The following is a 21,382-nucleotide window of genomic DNA, read 5'->3' as shown; positions in this document are numbered from 1 at the left end:
TAATAAACCCAGATATTATCTAGGGTTGTTAATTAATATTAAGCTAGAGCTCCCTGTTCAGACATAATGGGGAACTCTGGCTTAGCCTAAGTCAGAAATGAAGGGCTGAAGCAACACAGAAGGGGAAGGTGAGCGGATGAATGACTGGTCCCATTGTTTGTTCCCAGCTTTTATGAAGCCTGAAATGATCATTCAAACTGAACGGCTCTCTATAAATGTGGAGTAATAGCACAGAGCTACAGTTAATGTTCTTTAACTACAAAAACAGCAGTCAGTATTTTTCACTACTTAAACAAAGAAAGGGTTCTGCAATTTACGTTCCAATGGCTACTGAGTGTATTTAGATCACAGTGTGCATTGGATTGAAAAAAATTAAAAACATAAAGCTTCACGAAGCCCTTTACGGAAACAAAATAAAATACATGTCTTCATATCTTCCTCAGGAATAAACTAGACAAAAGGGCAACAGAATGCATTTTTTAAAAGATGATATATTTGGCAAGTGTTTATATAGAATCTTGAAACATACAAACAAAAATAGAAACATTACAAATCAATAAAGCATCCTTAGTCTTATAATGTAATCACTATGATGCACAAGTTTTGATATCACATAATTCCAATCTAAAGAGAAACAAAACCAACCTCTCATGAACTTTCCCTTTTTCATCTCCTAGGGTTACAGTAACAGTACGGACTCTATCCAAATCAAAGCTTGTGTCATACTGATGGAAGTCAGATGTAATCCAGCCCACCCAGACATTAGCAGGTTCTTGTCCAGGAAAGATACGCACAGAATAATAATACTGTCAAGAAATTTTAAAAGACCGTTTTGAGCAAAAACTTCCTTCTTGCATAAAAATCCATAGCTGACTCATAATTAGGAATTAGACAAAACCTATCTTGTGTTTTCAATTTCATTTTGTCCCCAAACAGCCCCTTCTTTGACCTACTGGTCAGTACAAATTTTTAAACACTCATCTTTGTAAACTGGTTGAATGGCATGGTCCTGAAATGTTTTTTCTAATATAAATTAATTCCATGTCCTGCACGGGATATTACTAGTAGCACTGGCCAATGTGCTTCAACTGCGAAAATACACCATTAAATAACTTCAGTGTAGTTGCTATGTGACAGTTGATTGACTTTAAATATCCATATTGTGTTATTTATAGACACCATTGACAAATATGGTGAGGAAAGCATTATAAAAGCTATTGACAATTATTATAGTAAAAGCATCTGTACAAAACTGGGTAATTAACAGCTTTGAAATTAACACTGATAATTTGGTAAGATAAGCATTGTACTTGACAAAAAAATCTGTGTGTATATTAGGGAGAGAATGTGAGGAGGACATAATGATGGAAACCCACACCAGATTTGATTAAAACAGGTCTCAAATTTATTGGCTGCAGATTCCAGACCTTTTGGTGTTGCATGGGCAGCCTAATCCTGCCAGGCCAATTGGTGGGGAAGGAAAGAAGGCTGCTTTAATATAAGCCACTCTCTCTGCTTGCCATCACCAACCTGGTAGTGTGGATAGCTATGAGCCCCTACTTCTAAGACTGCTTAAGGGCACCTCACTGGATCCATCAGGGAACTCACCCCTTGGTTGTGGTGCTGTCCAGTGACTACAAACTAGAGTCAGCTAGTTATCAACACTATAATAGCAGTATAATATTCTGGGCCAAAAGGTTAAGGGAAACATAGCCCTTGGGATTAGTTCTCAACCAGAGACTCAGATAAACTGCTTCTCAGCTTAGCTGTTGGCTAAAGGTAAAGGTAAAGGGACCCCTGACCATTAGGTCCAGCCGTAGCTGACTCTGGGGTTGCGGCACTCATCTCCCTTTATTGGCCGAGGGAGCTGGGGTACAGCTTCCAGGTCATGTGGCCAGCAGGACTAAGCCGCTTCTGGCGAACCAGAGCACTGAACGGAAACACCGTTTACCTTCCCACTGGAGCGGTACCTATTTATCTACTTTCACTTTGATGTGCTTTTGAACTGCTAGGTTGGCAGGAGCAGGGACAGAGCAATGGGAGCTCACCCCGTTGCGGGGATTCGAACCGCCGACCTTCTGATCGGCAAGTCCTAGGCTCTGTGGTTTAACCCACAGCACCACCCATGTCCCAGCTGTTGGCTATCATCTAACAAATGAAGGACAACCGCAGAACATCAAGTAGCACTGGGTAAGAAGAAGGCACAAGTCATTGCCCAGATTGGCTCTGAATCTAAATTCATCAGCAGACTGGCGTTGAGTCACACCAACTAGTGATTGAGTGAGGGATTGCAAGAGGTGACATGGCTAAACAATATTACATCCTTTCATCTTCCTCATCCCTCCATGCTAAGTAGAACATGGTAACAAGGTGGGAAACAACCAGCTTTGAAAGTCTACACATCGAATGAAAATTGAACACCAGTACATTTTGGTTCAGCCTTATAGTCAACACAATATAGCAATGATGAGCTAATAATAATAAATAAGGTTATAATTTAAATGTAATTCAGTAGCTGCGGTTCATGTATAAGCAGTTTATAGTCATCTATAAAATTAAAGAATGGTGCCTATGATAATTTCAAGCTGTTTATGTACTATCATAATAGAAAAAAATGGCAATTCTCTGAGAAAACACAGTACAAATAGTAACACTAAGTTGCCATACTGTAGATGTTTGCATTAAGTAATCATAATCATCTCTTTCATCTGCTAGGACATCTTCAGTGAGCCTTGCAGAGTGGCTTGAGCTGTAGTCTGGCTTCGTCCTTCTCAGCATAAATCTGTAATATATCAAAATATTTGAGAGAGAATAAATAACCATTTAATAATTTCTGGATACAATGGTTGGATAAACATAATACTAAGTGCTCCATCTGATAAAATCTGTTTATGAATTTATCAAACCTAGAATATGAAATATTTTTTAAAAGGCACACAAACAGTGCTTAACCAAACTCCCCATTATTCAGTTTAATAATATGTCCTTCATAAATCTGCACGATAGCATACCCATTTGAGTAATTTAGGCATACATTATCCTAGAGATTTGTGAAGAACATATTATTAAAATGAATAATGGTGTGTAGGGGGGCGTTGGCTGAGCACAGTTTGCTCACCTTAAAAAAAAAAGTGTTGCATATATTCCAGTTTTGGACAGAAGTCTTTAATTGGATAGATTTCTAATAATCAAGCCATGCCCTGAGTCACAGAAAGCTCTTGCTTCTCTGCCCCACCCACCCCAAGCTACCATCCCATCCCACTGTCTACACCCATTACCTGGCACACATCTAAAATTGGTGAAGCCTTATGATGGGAACCCATGGCACTTATGCAAAAGCACCACTGTTGCCCTCCTAGATCAGTTATGGGTGGAGGTTAAGGATGCTGAGGAACAACCAGGTGGGGGGGGGCAAGTAGGGAGCAACTGGGGGGGGGGACTGAGATGGAGAAGACAGTGAAGTGACCATGGGCATAATGGTGGGGAGGAGGAGACAGAGAGACTTATGTGTATTTGTGTGAATCTCTTGGGGAGCTGGGAGAGGGGTCACATGTGTAAAAAAAGAGAAAAGAAATAGTTTATTAGCTTGGAGTGATCCTGAGAGAGAAGGAGGGAGTGCTGTATTTCAGAATGGATAATCCTGAAATAGAGAAGGGATGGGATGGGGGGATCCTAAGAGAGAAAGCGGGGGTTGGGGATGGGTGATCCTGACAACCCAGAAACAATATTTGAAGTCTACACTGAATTATCCAGCAGCAACAGGCACTGATTCTATGATGCAGAGGCAATTCCCAGAGAACAGTAAGCAGGAAATTTGCATGCCCTTGAAAGAAAACAGTGTGGTTAAAATACCACAAAGAGATCAAACCACTTGACCTTTGCTTGAGGCGTGAAGGTTTCTCTTGTGTGTAGTCCTTATGGTTATTGAACTCTGATTTTACAGCTTCTTTTTCTATACGATCAGGTACAAGGTGACCATGAGCAGTCTTCATAAGAACTTCAAAGTCAGAATCTGCATCATAATCATCCAAGTCATTCTTTGGTCCAAGGCGGCCGGAACTGGGCACTCCTCCTCCAGGCATTTTAGAGAATACTTCTGCACATTCAATAGGCATGCTGAGCCGATAGAACATGATTTCTGTTTTACTATTCTGAGACCCAAAGGACTTCTGTGTGACCTTCAAGCATGGGGAGCTGTCCGCAGTACCATCTATTCTTGTAACCTACCAAATGCAAAAACTAAAATGTAAAATTAATGAAAAATGTAAAATTGAATGCACATTTACTTGCATTCAAAGGTTTTTTAATAGCAAGTAAATATTAAAATATTAATATGAACATCACTGATGCATTTATAACAAGTTAGCAAGGTAAGATTACTATTGGTACAAGCTGCCCATTAGAGCATCAACAGTGCAATTAAAAATTTAACTCTCCAACAGTTGCAAAAGGCACTTTAGTAATCTAATATTTAGGTAAAAAAATACAGCAGTCAAGTCTTAGTTTTAAAAATGAAAAGTGACTTCCTTTCAGCCCAGCTGCATCTTTACCTGCATCTTTACAGACATCATATATGTGTAGGGCAGGTGGGTGTGGCTTGGCTGAAACTGCCTCTTGGGCCAAATGGACAATATTGTGGGTCTAATTAGGCCCATGGACCAGAGGTCCCCCACTGCTGCTTTGTCTTAACCCCACAATGCTTTAGGGGACAGATCCCACACTACATAAACTTTTCCCAACTTCATAATCTAGATCCATCTTCTTCAACCTTAGGTCCCCAAGTGTTGTTGGACTACAACTCTCATCATCCCTAGTTAGCAGGACTAGCAGTCAGGGATGAGGAGAGTTGTAGTCCAACAACATCTGAAAGAAAATAAAAGCACATCCAAGTACTGAGTGATATCTACATGGCATGGGGGGGGGATCTAATTTAATACCACACTTGTTGCTTTATGAACTGGAGAGGGGGTATCTGCGCTACCCCTTTCAACCTGGAAGGACGGCACAATGGGGCTTGCCACTGAAGCAGCCTTTCTCAACCTGTGGGTCCCCAGATGTTGTTGAACTACAACTCCCATCACCCCTAGCTAGCAAGGCCAGAGCTCAGGGATGATGGGAGTTGTAGTCCAACAACAAGTTGAGAACCACTGCACTGAAGGCTTGCAACCCTGCATTAGGCATCAACAGTTTGCAGTAAAATAAACTTGGGGATTGCACCTATGCAAAGATGCCTTCTGCACTCACTGAGAAGAGAACTTAGCATACTGAATTCCACCAAGAAACATTGCAACCATATGCAAGTTTATTCAGAAACAGGGATGTAGGAGAATTCTGCTCTGAGGAGAGACTTTCCACCTGCTCATTCAGTGTTCAGGAATGGAATTCACTGAAGTGAATGCAATGTGCATTTATTCGTATAATTTTTTTATTAAAAAATCTGCAAGCTTTACATAATTAATTACTTTGTTATGGTTCTGCAGAGGAATGGAATCAGCACAGGCTAGGATGAATAAATGCCAAAACGGACATTTCTAACTTCGTTCAGCCCTACACAAAAGTAAGTCCCCACTGAGCTAACTCCCTGATTAGTGAGTGCAAGATGGAATTCTCTATCAACTCGCTGCCCATTCCCACAAAATGAACTGAAGATATATCAAACCTCAATATGTTCATGATTTGGTGGTACTGGGAGAAACTGAGGTAGTCTCTTGCTCAGCCATATGGTGATGTCCCTGTTTGTATTCACCGCAAATGGTTCGTAGCCTTCTTGCAAACCACAAATAGTGAAATATTTCAAGGTGCTCACTTCTTTGCCAAAGTTCATTCTGCCCACTTGTGATAATCCCAGGCTACATGCAGGTATAAAGCCTGCCAAAACAAAACAAAAACAGATGCAATCCATGAATCATAAATATTCAAAAAAATGTTTTATTTATTTACCCCTCCCCCCACAAGCCAAACGAACAAGTCTCTGAAATATATAATATCATAATTTTATCTGGATAGGAAAATGTACGCAAAAATATATAAATTCAGTACTCATGTGGAACTCCCTATATTGAAAAGGGCAAATTAGCCATATATAATATCATTCCTGGAAACAGACTTCTCAGCAAAGTAAATCAATGGTGTCAAATGTTCACTGCTACATCTGAATAGAGTCCTGGCTCCGCCAAATGCTGTAAAAATACTGCTCCTCAGTTGTATTCTTATAATTTAATGTAAATTGTCTTGGGAATCAGTTGATCAAAAGGTGGAGTATAAAATAAAACTTCTTCCCACATCCATATATCTTGGATGTCTTCTTTTAAGACTTTCAAATTCCCTTTTGATGTTAGATTTAGGATAATAATAAATGTAGCTAGGAACAAACCCCCAGCTGCACTTGCCTAAATTGTTGCCATTGGGATAAAACATTGTCAGTAGGGTGGGGGAGCAATTTTAACTTACCATATTTCCCTTCTTAAGACAGGAAATCACCTCCTCCAGGTGGAAGGCAGAGTCCACTTCTGACTCCCATCCCTCCCAAAATGAACCTAGTGGGCAGAAACCCTCAACTCACAGCACAACTGAACAAAAGAGGAAGTTGCTGAAATGAACATGTTCAAGCTTAGAACAAGAAATTTAAGATGTGGAGAGGAAAATTCCTCTTAGACCCTGGACTACTGCAACTGCATGTGGCTATGAATATAGTTAGGGCCAAAATAAGCAAATAGATTGCTGTCTGGTCTGTCTCAAGAAAAGTAATTTATGCAACTCAACTCAGCCAGCAGCCTGGCAAATCTCCACCACAGGCTGTCCCCGAATAAAGGTCAAAGAGGAAACAGCAGCTCTAGTAGAATGCAAAGGTCCCTCCTGTGAGGTGGAGCTTAGTCATTCCATAGCATAATTGCAAAGTCATGCAAATAGGTGTGTTCAGGCAAGGTCCGTGTACAAGATAGTCCCAGACCTAGTTCTACCTCATTCATTGATGTAAAATACAGCAGTGACATTGTTCACGGTCATGTGGATGATCTTGCCAAACACTGCTGGGAAACATTTAATATTTATTTACTTACAGGGGTGTTTTTTTGTGGCGCTGCTCAGGTGCATATTTTCATTAAGATACATAATTAGGTCATGTGGATGACATGTTAAAAGACTTTTTCCTATAACAGTAAGGAAAGACTTGCCACCAAAGCCAGTTAGCAGCATAAAATAGTTTTAAGAACTTACTATCACCAGCAAGTTGTGTGCCGCTTATTGCTGGAACAATTCTTTTCTCAAATTGTGCCTTATGTATTACGAAAATAAATAAAAACTTTATTAAGAGAGAAAAAGAACTTACCATCACCAACCTCAAAGTCCTTGAATGCTAGCTCGGAACCCGAGTCATCAAGAAGGATTTCTCCATTCAGAGTGAACATCATGGTGCGCTCATTCAAGTCAACCATACAGCCTACAATATCCCCTGTCAGCCAAGAACGGCCAAAATGCTCATTTCCCTGGTGCCACCGTTGAGCCTGGGTAATAAAGGATTTCATTATTTGAATGAAAGGCAATTAAGAGGACTGTGCCTCCAGTGTATGACTAATAAGTATCCCCAAAGATAAATTAACATGCTACTACAATTAATACTGTCATATAGCATTCTGCAAGTAGTTGCAAGCAACTGTTGGACTGCAAATCTTACAATTAGTATTGTGAAAGGTTAACAGTATTAGTGTTAAAAGCATCAAAAGATTTGTAGGGCATATTGCCATTTCAACACAAACAACAGAAGCAGAATCCAAAGGATATTTGTTTCATTTGAATAATTCTAAGTTCATTGTAAGCCAACTGATTTGCTTTGCATTTTTTGCAAATTATCATTTATTAGTGTGATAGTATTCAGGATGTTGGCTGGCTGGAACCCTGTACCAGAGAATTCATGTTAGTAGTTGAGGATGCACTGCAACATTTTGTTCCTTGACCTATGATTGAGACAGGAGCAGCTGAAGCATGGAAAGTGAGTCAGTTGGGGAGGGGGGAGAGAACAACAGTGAGCAGAAGGAGAGAGACCATTGACCTGCTCAACCCTGACAGCTTAAATATCAGGGGAGTAAAGTTGCAGAATACATGCCCTAATGGTAGTTCCCTTCCACCTTGCAGGAACTATAGAGGCATATTTCAGAAGAGGAGGGATGGTAAAGAAGGTCCCCATTCCCTCTTCTTTGCTCTCCAGAGCTTAGGTATACAGTACAGAACAGCCTTGATTGGAGAGAGAGGGGAAATGTGCTTTAGAAATAACTCCCATTAAGATTAGCACTCATATATACTGTATACACATATCACTGTCTCAGGGTACAGCTTGTGGGTTGCAGGAGGCAACTGGCTCCATTTCTGAGCCAGCAGTTGACTCCTTCCTCAAGTCACTATTTTGCAGCATGACCAGACTCTAGCTCATGGACTTTGACATTCTAGTACAAAACAAAATAGAACCCGCAAGTCTAAACTCAACCCAGAGATGGATGAATGAATGAATGAATAAATAAATACGTACCTTGAATCCATCAAAAACAAATGCTTGTTCATCTGATCCAAGCTCTTGATCTGGTTGACAACCTGGCTTGGCCCAACCAACCCTCATGTCTCCTGCGGTCACTACTTCAAACTCAAAATACCACTTTCCTGTTTTCACTGCGTATGTCTTCTCTGTGCGGAAGATCCTAAACCTTTCCATCATACCACAGAATACATCTGGTCTTGCAGCTGCAAAATTTAAAATATAATAAACATTTATTTATTTTTTGAAAATAGGAAAGTAGCTGATTGAAGGCGCTTCATCATTGTGGAGGTCCCAGCTTTGCCCAGTTACCCAGGAGCAACTTTCATTGAACACAAAAGGTCTTCATTTAGAGTAAACAAGCATAGGATTGCAGTATAAACTCCTGATAGTGAAATATGTTTCGGACCTAACCATCCATTCCTGACAGCACATCAATGCTTGCTGCGACTTATGAAACTTGTAGTACAAAACATCTGGAGGGTGGCTGTCATAGATGAGCAACTTATAACACCTCACTTGAAAAATGTTGTGTAATAAGAAATCTTGCTTAAGCAGAGGATATAGTACTAAAAAACAAAACAAAAACCAGATCTGAGATAGTTATTAATGCCAACTACAGGAGCTAATGGGGAAAGAATGAGAACATCAATAAGAAATAATGTTTACAATTTTCCCTTTTATTTATTCATTAGGATGATTTCCTTTAAGAACTAAGATACCATTCTAACTGATTTGGAAACAACTTCCAGCAGGGTAAGAAAACTGTCAAAATCAAGGAATCATATCTGAATTGAGATTTGACAGCTAAAGATGCAATCCTAACCCCACTAGGGAGCCAGTGTGGTGTAGTGGTTCAGAGCGGTGGACTCGTGATCTGGTGAACCGGGTTCGCGTCTCCGCTCCTCCACATGCAGCTGCTGGGTGACCTTGGGCCAGTCACACTTCTTTGAAGTCTCTCAGCCCCACTCACCTCACAGAGTGTTTGTTGTGGGGGAGGAAGGGAAAGGAGAATGTTAGCCGCTTTGAGACTCCTTCGGGTAGTGATAAAGCGGGATATCAAATCCAAATCCAAACTCTTCCACTAAGGCCCAAATAATTTCAGTAGGACATATATCTGAGTTGATATGGTTAGGATTGCAACCTAACATTCTTCACCATACCCAGCTTCCATGGGGCATTCCTAAATTCTGTTAGTATGTAGTACACGTTAAGAATTTGAATTTTTTTAATATATAAAAGTTGCATAGTTATGATGAAAGCACTTGTATTATTGGTCTCATGTGCTTATTTAAAAAAGCAGCATTTCAATACCATGGTCTTGATCAGGAGCCTCAAGGTTATAACCATAGCCAATGAGGGTACGAACTGCTTCCCGGAGACTGTCTTTGTTTGATTTCTTGGTGCGATCATCAAGAAGAGCATAGGGGACAAGTCGAGGGTTTCGACGGTTCTTCACATCCTGAAGAAAGATAAAAGTAATTAATTACAAAGTCAAGTTTTAGCAAATTTTATAAGATTTTTTTTAAAAAAAATATTGTGTATTAGAAGATCAGGACTGAACCAAAATATCTGATGTTTAGACAAAGAGCAATTAATTGGTATAAAATGAATATTGTACTTAAAAATTGGGCTAATTCTGTAAAAATCACATGTATATAAGTATACTACTTATTTAGCGTTTACACACACACACAATTGGTTGTGTGTGCATATATATATGCTTCTTTTGAATCAGCTTTCATACTTTGGTTCAGATATCTGAACACAATATATCTGTGTATGCCACCAGGCAGAAGAGGTGTCTGTACAAACATACCACAGTTTTTATCTTCAAAATATGCACACCTGGGAAAAGATTGAGCTACTTGTATTTTTAAAGGGGGGGATTATTTCCCCTATTTTGTACTGTGATATCTGAATGACATTACAAAAACTGTTTCAGGATAAGCAGTCCTTGCATAATATAGCAGTAGCAGAGCTATTTTCCAAGGCAAAAAGCAAAGCACCAGAACCATTATGACTTGGATTACTGTTTGTTTGCTATAGCCAAAGCAGAGAAACCATGCTATGTGTTAGGCAACCTGACATGTATGCAAGTAATCAAAATTAGTTAATGTCCCCATTTACTCAGAAAGGGTTCATTTCACTAAAAGGCATTTCTCCATGAGAAAATATCCTTTTAGTATATGTATTAGAACAGGGCTCAACAACCTTTCTGGATCAGTAAGCACATTTCAGATTATGAGAAGGTGCTGGGGATGCCAGTCACAAAATAGTTACCATGGAAGCATGGCATAACATAAAATGGCTGCCATAGGAGGCGTGACATAAAACCAAATTAATGTACAGTTATTGCTATTCCCCCACCCCAATAACTTCATGTTTGCTGTCAGATGTCAATTGTGTTCTGCTGGTTCTGATTGTGGAGACTGATTCCCCTGAACACACAAACCGCCACACAAAAATGCTGTTACTGTTCCCCAGTACAATGAAAAAATATACAAAGTGACCACATCACACGCATTCACACACACACACACACACACACACACACACACAGTCACCACATGTATCTCTCTCTTACACACACACACACACACACACACACACTTAACATGTACAGAGTCACATAACCATCTCTCCCTATCTCATACAGATTGAACATACAGGCTGCATACCTCTCTCTCTCTCTCTCTCTCATTCACACACACACACACACACACACACACACACACACCCCACATACATCTATCCTCCTCTCTGCCCAAGGGCATCTCTCAATTACACAAACACCCACCCATTCAGAAAAGCATCTCCAAAGGTGAAGGAAGTGCCTGCTACTTCTTTTTCATCCAAAAAAATGCATGAGGACCATCAACCTGGTGCCCACAGGCACCACTGGGTTGGTGATCCTTATAATAAAACCATGCAACTTATGATTAACCAGATTCACTCTGAGCCCTATAAATACCTTTTCCGATAAACATGATACTGTGAGGTTTATCCCTTTTGCTTCACCCTCAGAGGCGAACTCCATTGTCTCTCAAAACGGATGGCAACAACAACCATCTTTCATTCTTTGTTTCCCAGGGACCTTCAAAGGGTATAGCGAGCCTACATTGCCATGCAAAATCTATTTCCTTTGGTGGACAAAAGTGAGCCTAGTAATGCATCTATTTTGGTTTGTCTTCATTATAGTTGGAGAAGGCAGAATGAAGTTCACTATGACAAAGTACGAGAAGCTGCGACCTGGTCCAAAATGGAGGCAACCAAAGCCGTGGATTGTCAAAAGAAGCTCTATCGCCATGAGCAAACCAGCCATTGTGCCATGTGCTACAGCAGATGGAGCATGATGTATCTGTTGGCTGTTTGCAGTATAGTAACGCTGCAGAGAGCTTGCTGGGGAGACCATGCATTAAAAAGAAAGGACTCAAAAATAACTTAAACAAGGTTTTAATAAGAAAAACAAAAACTCCTTTTACACTAAGTACATTAACAACCAAACCAGACCCAACCACCAACCCATCCCCCAGGGTAATGGGAGAGCTAGGTGCTGCTCCTTATATACTACACCCAAATGCTGACACACCTTAATCAAATACAACTCAGCAGCACCTGCTATGCTTCACAGCTGTAAAGCTGGGTCTCGTTATCTTACTCTGGCCCTTGCTCTGGCCCCTTAAAGACATACACATCGGGTGCAACAATGATGAACCTTTACATTTAAATAAACCATTCAACATTTCCCCTGCGGTTCATCATTGTGGAACAAAAACATAAAGCATATTTTGTACATGTCTTTCAAAACAGAATGTCCACGTTGTGATGCATCTTTTAACGAAAGCTTAACTGTTTCAAATTTTACGCTTGGTGAATAACACAAATCATAATCTTCACCTGTAATTTGTTGAGAACCCTAGCAACTATCTAGCCTTGTACCTTACAACTTCATTTTTGTCATTCATTTTAACTCTATAAACCCATTTTGAATCAATAAGTCTCATATCTGGGGTTTGTGGTACAAGAGACCAAGTGTTATGCTCTTTTAAAGAAGCTATCTCAGAGTTCATAGCTTTATACCAATTTGCAGCTTGTTCCTTAGGTAATTTCTGAACATCATTGTAGCTTTTTGGCTCAAAAACTGCCTTATTGGCATACACAGTATTAAAACGTTCATCTGCAAAACGTTGTGGCTTCTGTCTCTTTCTATCTGAACGTCTCAGTCCAGAAGGAGAGTCAGACTCCTCAGACTTAATAGGACTAAGTGAACTACTAGTTTCAGGTTGTAAACCATCGTCAGATTGAAGAGATGCCTGTAGGCTAAGCTCACGGTCAGAAAACTCAAGAGAATCTAACCTCCCCTCGGGTGCCTTTGACTTTAAATCATCAAACAAATCAGATTCAACAGACTTTTTGTCTTTTTCCATTAATTCAGAAGCACCATTTCCTGCTGCTGCTGCTTCTTCCTCTTCTTCCTCAGTATTATCTATACCATCAGTATCTTGGAAGACAGCAACTCCATTCCAATTTACAGTTTGTATCATGCTTCTGGTAATATGAAATTTGCCAGTTGCTGGTATGTAAATTCTGTACGCCCCCTGCTGGTAGCCCATTAATTTTCCCTGGACACTACGTTCACCCAATTTCTGCTTAGCGGGATAATGCATAATTACATCTGAACCCCAAATGCGTAGGTATTTCAGATTAGGGCGTTTTTTAAACAGCTTCTCATAGGGGGTGACATCTAAACCAGAATGATAACTGCGATTTCTAACATAACAAAACGCATTAAGCGCTTCAGCCCAAAAGTCTTTGGGCAGATTAGCATCGTGCAGATACGTTTTAACCCCTGCCTGTAGGTCACGCTGCACAACTTCAACAAGCCCATTTTGCCAGGGACTTCGGGGGCAAGATAACTCATGAGTAGTCCCCTGCGCTTCCAGGAATTTCTCAAAATCCTCAGAAACAAATTCCCCGCCCCGGTCAGAAAATAGGTTCTTAATTGGTTTGTTAAAGTGCGTTTTTACCCAGTTGCAAAAAACTTTGTACTTCTCAAATGCTTGGGACTTCTCAGCTATTGCATAAGTCCAACAATATCTACTATACTGGTCTATCAGAGTAAGCCAGTACTTAGAACCTCCTAATGATGGTGGGAGTGGCCCAACTAAATCACAATGTACACGCTCAAATGGCTCAGTTACTTTCCTATCTGAGCATCTACCCTTGCGTGCAACCTTAATCTTATTCTTGCAACAGGATAGACATTGCATAAAGAATTTACATGGTTTTAAGTTGAGGCCATCAACAATATTCTTTGTCTTAATTACATCAGCAAAATTCAGGTGTCCCAGAATTCTGTGCGCCTCATGGACACACCCGGAATGTGGCCTTACATTCCTCAACCCCTGGCTTGACTGTGCTGCTCTGCAATTTATAGGCGATTGGGAGTAGGTGCGAAAATACAGTCTATATAAACCATCAGATTCCCGGGCATATAATAGACGTTTGTTCCCATCGAAAAACTCACACATTGACTTTAAGAAACGCACAGTTATGCCTTGACGAGCAAAGCACCTTACTGACAATAAATTGTCCACTGACGGGCAGTAAATGCAGTTCACTATTGTAATGTTTAAAGAGTCAAGTTTAACAGTACCCCTGCCAAGCGACTGCAAGACTTGTGAATTGGCTAAATGTACATTACCAATTTCCTCTTCGAAAGAAATAAACAAGCTTCGATCATTGCAAACGTGCTGAGATGCTCCTGAGTCCACAACAAAAGACTTCCACTTGGCACGTTTAAGTCTTTTACGATCTGTTGTCCTAGCATGGAAAACTCGCGGCTCGTTTCTGTCTCTACTATACGATGTCGGCTGCTGGGCTGACGACCGTGACTGACGAACAGAAACAGGCTTGGGAGTACTTTGCTTTCTTTTGGATCTGCAGTCCTTTGCAAAATGTCCTTGCTTATTGCAGAACCAACAACGCTTGGCAGCTTTAAATACAGTTGTATCACCACAAGTTTGCATATGGCGGTCCTCATTACTTCTGGAAATAGGAGTGCTTATGGCACAAGCCTCCCTTCTGTCCAACTCGCCCATTAATCTTGCCGTTACCCCTTCCACAGTTAATTGTGCTGGTGGAACGGCAGATATCTGGCTAGCTATACCATCGAAGTCCTCATTAAGGGAACAAAGAATGATAAAAACATACTGAATATCAGGTATCTCCATGTCCCTTCGAATTAATTCGCAGCGTATTGCCTCCAGACGTCTCAAGTGTGCTGCCAAATCACCACCAGGCTGCAACTTCGTCTGGTACAACTGCTTGAAAAACATCAATGCAGATGCTGACTCTTTTCTAACATGCACTGCTGCAAGACTGTCCCACATTTCTTTGGCAGTTTTCTTATTTCTTATATAGACTACTTGCTGGTCGCTGACTGCCAAATTAATTATCGCCCTGGCTTTTGCATCTCCTTTCGACCAAGCATTAGTCACAGGGTCAGGAGGGTCATCAGTTACATAGGTCCATACTTCTCTAGAGGTCAAAAGCGCCTCCACCCGAAAAGACCATAAACTATAGTTCTCATCTGTTAGCTGTGGGAAGACCAGAGCCTTCTCAGCTTCAGGAACCCGGTCAACCATTCTGGAACTCTTCCAGACCCACAGAACTACGCTAACAGGAGAAGGAGTTTTCAAACCTTTCTCAGAGTCCAAAAATATGCAGTCATCCACTCAGCAGCTGGGCCCATAACCAAAGATGTTGGCTGTTTGCAGTATAGTAACGCTGCAGAGAGCTTGCTGGGGAGACCATGCATTAAAAAAATAAAGGACTCAAAAATAACTTAAACAAGGTTTTAATAAGAAAAACAAAAACTCCTTTTACACTAAGTACATTAACAACCAAACCAGACCCAACCACCAACCCATCCCCCAGGGTAATGGGAGAGCTAGGTGCTGCTCCTTATATACTACACCCAAATGCTGACACACCTTAATCAAATACAACTCAGCAGCACCTGCTATGCTTCACAGCTGTAAAGCTGGGTCTCGTTATCTTACTCTGGCCCTTGCTCTGGCCCCTTAAAGACATACACATCGGGTGCAACAATGATGAACCTTTACATTTAAATAAACCATTCAACAGTATCTTCACCAGCTAGCCAGAATCTCTCATTTCATGGTGAATCCAATTCTATTCACTCTTTGTTGTGCGAGCATAGAGGAAGATGGATATTCCCATTTGCATTAAATGTAACTATGAAGTTCAACATGAGAGCATCATGATGCATGTCAAGCACCAAAATGAACATCTGTATCAGTTGCGCATGCAAATCTGCTTTAATGGACTGTGGTGGTGTGATGTGGATGAAATAACAATCCGCATCATAACACCACAAGATAAAATGTAACCAATGCTCCCACACCCATCCATGATTTCTGACACTGGTATTTGTTATTGACAGCCATCTTTGATAGTTCATAAGAAGAGGAAAATGGGGTGGGGCTGGAACTCATTGCTATTTAATTCCAGATTTTTCTGGAATTTTCAGATACCTGAAGATTGTTGAAGGTCTTCTTTTGTATAGCACCAATCCTGAGGAACTGAAGTAACTGGAAGACTATGAAAATACACCTCTAGACCTAACCTTTGTAGGGGCCAAAGTCCTATCATCATTTATATTTTGTCCTTTGTGCATAATTTATTTTTACCTTATTCTAATACCATATTTTTTGCTCACTTACTTATCACTTACTAGATCTTAGCAGTCTAACAAAGTGAAAATTATTATTATTTTAACTGCAGCACTGTATGTACCAAACAAAACTTGAAGTGAAAGTTTTGGTTAAGAGATTGAACAAATTAACAAAATAGAAACTTTTCCTTCTCGGGAAGGAGTTTAATAACAAATAATTTTTAAGAATTGTTAGTGCAATAAATAGTGCCTGCACCAGTACTGTCACACCATCACAAAACATGGAATTATATCAGAAAGGATGTTCCAGCTGAAGTGAAGGGAGACGTGACTACCTGACTTACAGAACTGGATGCAGTTTGGTTGTTTAATGACATCAGTTTACAACTATATATCTAGAACAGTCTTCCCCATCTCTGAGTTCCCACACATTGTAGGGCAAAAACTCCTATCATCCCCAACCATTTACCATGCTGGCTAGAGATAATGAAAGTAGGGGATTCGGGTTTGGAGAAGACTGCTTTAGAACATGCTCATAAAACAAGATGCCTACAATCTGGATGTGTTATTTTGAAATTTTGTTTTTTCTGGCTTCACAAAGATACCTAGACGGCCAGCATGAGAAGCAGAATTCTAAACTAGATGGCATTCTTCTTAGGCCATCGAATATTATGTAGCTTAATCATTTTTCATGTTTCAATTGATCTCCAGAGAAAATCAAGCTTTCACCTACCCAATAACATTTTGAAAATCCAAGTTTACAGTTCACTCCAATATATCAATACTGACATTGGAAGCCTATACAAGCATGAGAAACAGCCAGTAGACCTAACAGTAATGCAAAGATCTCACTCCATTTCTACCCTAGTAGTATTCTTGGACAGTTATGTCAATTTATCATCTGGGGAATTTCTACTCACAGCACCCCATCCTACCCTAGAGAATATCATAGGGTGGTGACCCAAGAATAGAGATTTTCTGCTCTTGCCCCTGTACTATAGAAAGCCCTTCCCTCTGCCATATGTGAAGCAGCAACTATCAGTTGCTTCAGACAACTTGCAAAGACTCTTCTATAAGACTGGATCCTGTTTTATATGACTGAATATTCTGAATTTCTGTTTTATTCAATTTTATATGTTTTTATGTGTTTTTCCATTGCTGTTTTACTGGTTTTAGGCTGTGTTTTTTTTATGAAAGCTATACTGCTAGTTTTTTTAAGACTGTACACCACTTAGAGATTATTTTAAATGTTAAGTGGTATATAATTGAACTACCACAAGGGTATTTGCTTGATAGCTTGCATTAGCCTCCTGTGATAGCAAGGGTTTGGACATACCATACATCTTAGAAAAATAGGTCACACTGCTCAACTTAAAATATTTCACAGCAAAGCTTTTAGACTATTAGGGATGTTTGTGCACTACACACTCTTGCTCCAGATACTCACCTGGTGCCTTTTCTACAAAATTTAACCTTCCTTTCACTTCAGAATTCTATCGGAAGTGCTGAATGAGCAAAGTTCTAAGAAACTCATTGCAACACTTAACAATAGCCTCTTATAAAGAGAGTAGTTACAACAACTTGAAATGTGTGTAAGAAAGCAGTCCTCTCTTTTTTATGAGATGTACTTAATAACTGAAAAGGAAAACGGGTGTCATTGCTTTTTTCCTATTTTTTTACATAGATTCAATGCCATAAATCTAGTATACAATGAACTGCAGCAACTGCATTTTAATAAAAGATAGAAAATGTGAAAGTACATAGGATCCTGATGGCTAAACCTGAGGCTTAGTTACTAAAGGCAAACTGGATTATAGTCACAAATCTACCTCTTCATAACATGCACTGTTTTCATAATTTAGAATTTAGGTGGATTTTGAAATATACTGTTGCAATTAGTAATTAATTAAATACATGCTATATTTTAAATTTTATAAGATTGTATTGATTCAAATATGACCTAAAATACGATACACCCTCCTATAAAGGGACACTGTCAAGTATTTTCATTAAGTTCAGAATTTATTTTGTGTTTGATCCAATAGTGCCCTTCTGTACACAAGAGGGCTCCTTTCATGAATGCAAGGGCCTTCAATCAGGTTTAGGCTCTCACTAATGGAAGGGGTGGTTTTCACGCATTCCCCCTTGATGTTTCCTGTGCTGTTCTGGAGGGTCCCCAAGCCACTGGAGCAGATTTTCAGGGGTACCGGAGGGAGTGGGTATCACTGAAAATCACCTCTCCCCCTTCCATTAGCAGATGTTGGAGTGTCCTTTTGGTGGGAAGAACACTGGCAACACTAGATCTAACCTTTCACCATTGCAAACCAATGCACTTTTAAGAAGCTGTGCCTTACTTACAGTACTTACTTGTTTGTGATCCCTGCCATCAATGCTGTCAGCACAGTTCTGTGAAGAGGGCATACTAAATAACGTGTGGTCCTTCTGCTGGCTGGCTGGCTGGCTCTGCAGCAGCAGAATAAAAATACTGTGTACAATCATGCATAAACAGCAGCTATTGCTCTTGAAAGGTTCCTTGGAAAGAAGTGGTGGATTCCATAGAAGAAAATAAGGGATTTCCTGAATAGACTCTAACAACAGAAATGAGTAATAATAGGGACATAAACTACTTGACAGTATCCCTTTAATTTTCAGTACGGAAAATAATAAAAATTCAGCAAAGCATCTGGGTCCATCATTCAGTGAGATTGAGTTTACTTCTTACAGTAGTTTCCATGATTGATTAAAGGTGGAACTAGACCATGAGAGGGACACAGAGCTGCCATTGTCCTGTGGCTCTTCCCTCTTGTTTAATGCATGGTACGACATAGCAAGAATGCATTTGTCTACTACCAATTCCCTCCTTGACTTCATCAACTGTCACTGCAATGATACCACATCATATCACATGTTGTGTTAAACAGCACAGAGAAGGAAGGTGACATATTTCTACCCTAAGTGTCTTTCGCAAGTTCTTTCCTACAAATTGAAAGATTGTTCCTTAATATGATTTCTTCACTTGCTAGAAAAAGAGCTATGCATCAAAGCACTTTGAGCCAACGTATTGTACTGTAACATCTCACAGTAAAATCCAGCTATGACAAATGTAACCAGTGATATACTCCAGTAAGGAAGCTAAGCAGAAGCGTTAGTACAGATATCAAATAAAGGGAAGCAATGTGTTTATGAAAAACGAAGATTAGAGTCACACTACCCTTTTTCCTCTTCTGGAATCACAATCCTTTTCATAGACCAGCCACATTTATTGTTGCCAAATCCAACTGTCCTCTCAAATTTTTTCAGACCTAATTTGCAGAGATTTTTTTTCCTGGCTACAAAATGTAACTGAAGCACCAGCCTATTTAGTGTAATCAAGGATTCAATACAAAGTTGGAAAAAATATAAGAAGTAGCAAAAAGTAGATATGCCTATGATCTACTCATTTCATCCCACTGGAACTATCCCAGTCTAGTTTCGGAATGCTTTTCTGTGCATTCATTTGAATGGGGAACACATGAAAGCTGGAAAAAATAATGGGAGTGGTATAACTGATATTGGGACTCTCTCCAATTTAAAAAACCCCCACACAGCCTTGGTCTGTAGAGGGTCTCAAGTCAGATTTTCTGGGTCAACACACGTGGACCTAGCTTGTTTGAAATTTTGCTGGCCCAAGTCCATGGGCCAGGCTTCCATCAGTCCTGGGTAGGCTTGGCTATCCTACTCATCTTCTCTGCCCACATCCACTTGGGCATGCCAACCCACTTTGTACATCTCACGTTTTAAACTACTGTTGGCTCTGGCTTATTGCAGGTAGCATAGCCTCTAAAGAGGGCTCAAATTCAAACATTTCCAGTATCCACAGCTTAAAACTTTTCAATGCAACGGTTGGTTGTGATGCTAATTTACCACACTCCCCATGTCATATATCTGTCATGAGTGGATATCAAGAATGCAAAGTTATTTGGAAGCTAAGCTCCACTGATTTATGAAGCTTCAGAGGTTGGCTTAAGATTGCAGGCCTAGTTACAAAAAAATATTTTAAAAAATAGCAATATGAGAAATATTTGACAGAAACTGTGGCCGTTTATTTATCTCTATTGTAAAGACTACAGCGGCCTTCATAATTTCAATCAAAATATCTATAAGAAATGAAATATGAAATGCTAAATTAATCAACCAGTATATTGATAGATGCTTAACGCATTGTTTGCTTAAGTACTATGTACAACTATGTTCAGTCATTATAATTTATATTAGGGCTCACAAGGACTCATTCCATGGCTCTTTTGAATGACTAGGTCATTCTTGAATAATGGGAAGTGATACATAATGGGATTGCGTTGAAACACGTTTAGAACAGTTCCTCTCATTACTAAGTATCTAGTTTTAGGAGAACAGTTTATAGGTTAGAAAAAAATTATGCTCAAACACTATTATTTTCACTACTTTCTCATAACTGTAGAATAAGAGAGAAACTCCGATTTCCACCCACTCACCACCCATAGTTTTGTAGCCTTTATAGCATCCATGTATCTTCTGATGGATGGTGAAAATTGTGCAAATAAATCCCAGGAAAATGTTTTTAGGGTTTTATCTAGATTGCTGCTTTTTTTTAATCACAAGAAAACTTTACTCTAGAGCTCATCAGTTCCCAAATTTCCATCAATAATGTGGTGTGAATAAGAACTCTGGACATTTCTACAAATGGTGGACATTCCTGCTCTAGAAATAATGATGTGGAATGCCAACTTATTTCCATCAATACTACATGAAATCCTTGCTGTGGTATATAACCACACACTGTCCTGAAACTTTTATTGGTGGAAATGTTTATTGTGTGAAAATAGTCAGCAATAACACAGAAACAGAAAATACAATGGAGTGGTGCCTACAATAATACAGGGAATGCAGGAAAGCATAGAGTTGTGGCAAAAGAGAAAGCTCTCAGACCAACAGAAGGAAAGGTGTTTGTATCATATAGTTGATTTTATTTAAGCAGCATCTCCGGCATTCAATAATGTCAAAGGGTGTGTGTGGGGGTGTGGGTGTGGGGGTGTGGGTGGGTGTGTACAAAAGCTGCTGAAGCTCTGACTTTCAGATAAAAGATAGGCAGAAGACCACAGGCTTAAAGTAGTTTCCTGGCTGGAAGCAAAATGTAT

At 39.8% G+C, this 21,382-nt stretch overlaps 1 protein-coding gene across 19 annotated transcripts in view; it reads right to left on the bottom strand.

The window, feature by feature from the left end:
- Positions 1-21,382, bottom strand: part of RYR2 (ryanodine receptor 2) — a 252,769-nt gene that overhangs the window by 117,944 nt on the left and 113,443 nt on the right. For 10 of the 19 annotated variants that reach the window (XR_008329619.1, XM_053382604.1, XM_053382607.1 and 7 more), the window contains 8 exons: positions 18,594-18,689; positions 9,839-9,986; positions 8,522-8,730; positions 7,328-7,502; positions 5,660-5,868; positions 3,877-4,223; positions 2,668-2,782; positions 646-806 (listed from right to left, as the gene is read on the bottom strand). Coding sequence is in view for 18 of the 19 variants with exons in the window: in XM_053382604.1 (XP_053238579.1) it covers positions 646-806; positions 2,668-2,782; positions 3,877-4,223; positions 5,660-5,868; positions 7,328-7,502; positions 8,522-8,730; positions 9,839-9,986; positions 18,594-18,689 (1,460 nt within the window). In the remaining variant the exon portion in view is untranslated. The remainder of the gene's footprint in view (positions 1-645; positions 807-2,667; positions 2,783-3,876; positions 4,224-5,659; positions 5,869-7,327; positions 7,503-8,521; positions 8,731-9,838; positions 9,987-18,593; positions 18,690-21,382) is intronic. The other 9 variants (XM_053382612.1, XM_053382613.1, XM_053382616.1 and 6 more) reach the window with 1 other exon arrangement.

Source organism: Podarcis raffonei, chromosome 3 (assembly GCF_027172205.1).
Source record: "Podarcis raffonei isolate rPodRaf1 chromosome 3, rPodRaf1.pri, whole genome shotgun sequence".
Taxonomy (NCBI): Eukaryota; Metazoa; Chordata; class Lepidosauria; order Squamata; family Lacertidae; genus Podarcis; species Podarcis raffonei.
The sequence above is the reverse complement of the archived record's forward strand: the minus strand, read 5'-3'. Positions and strand labels throughout refer to the sequence as shown.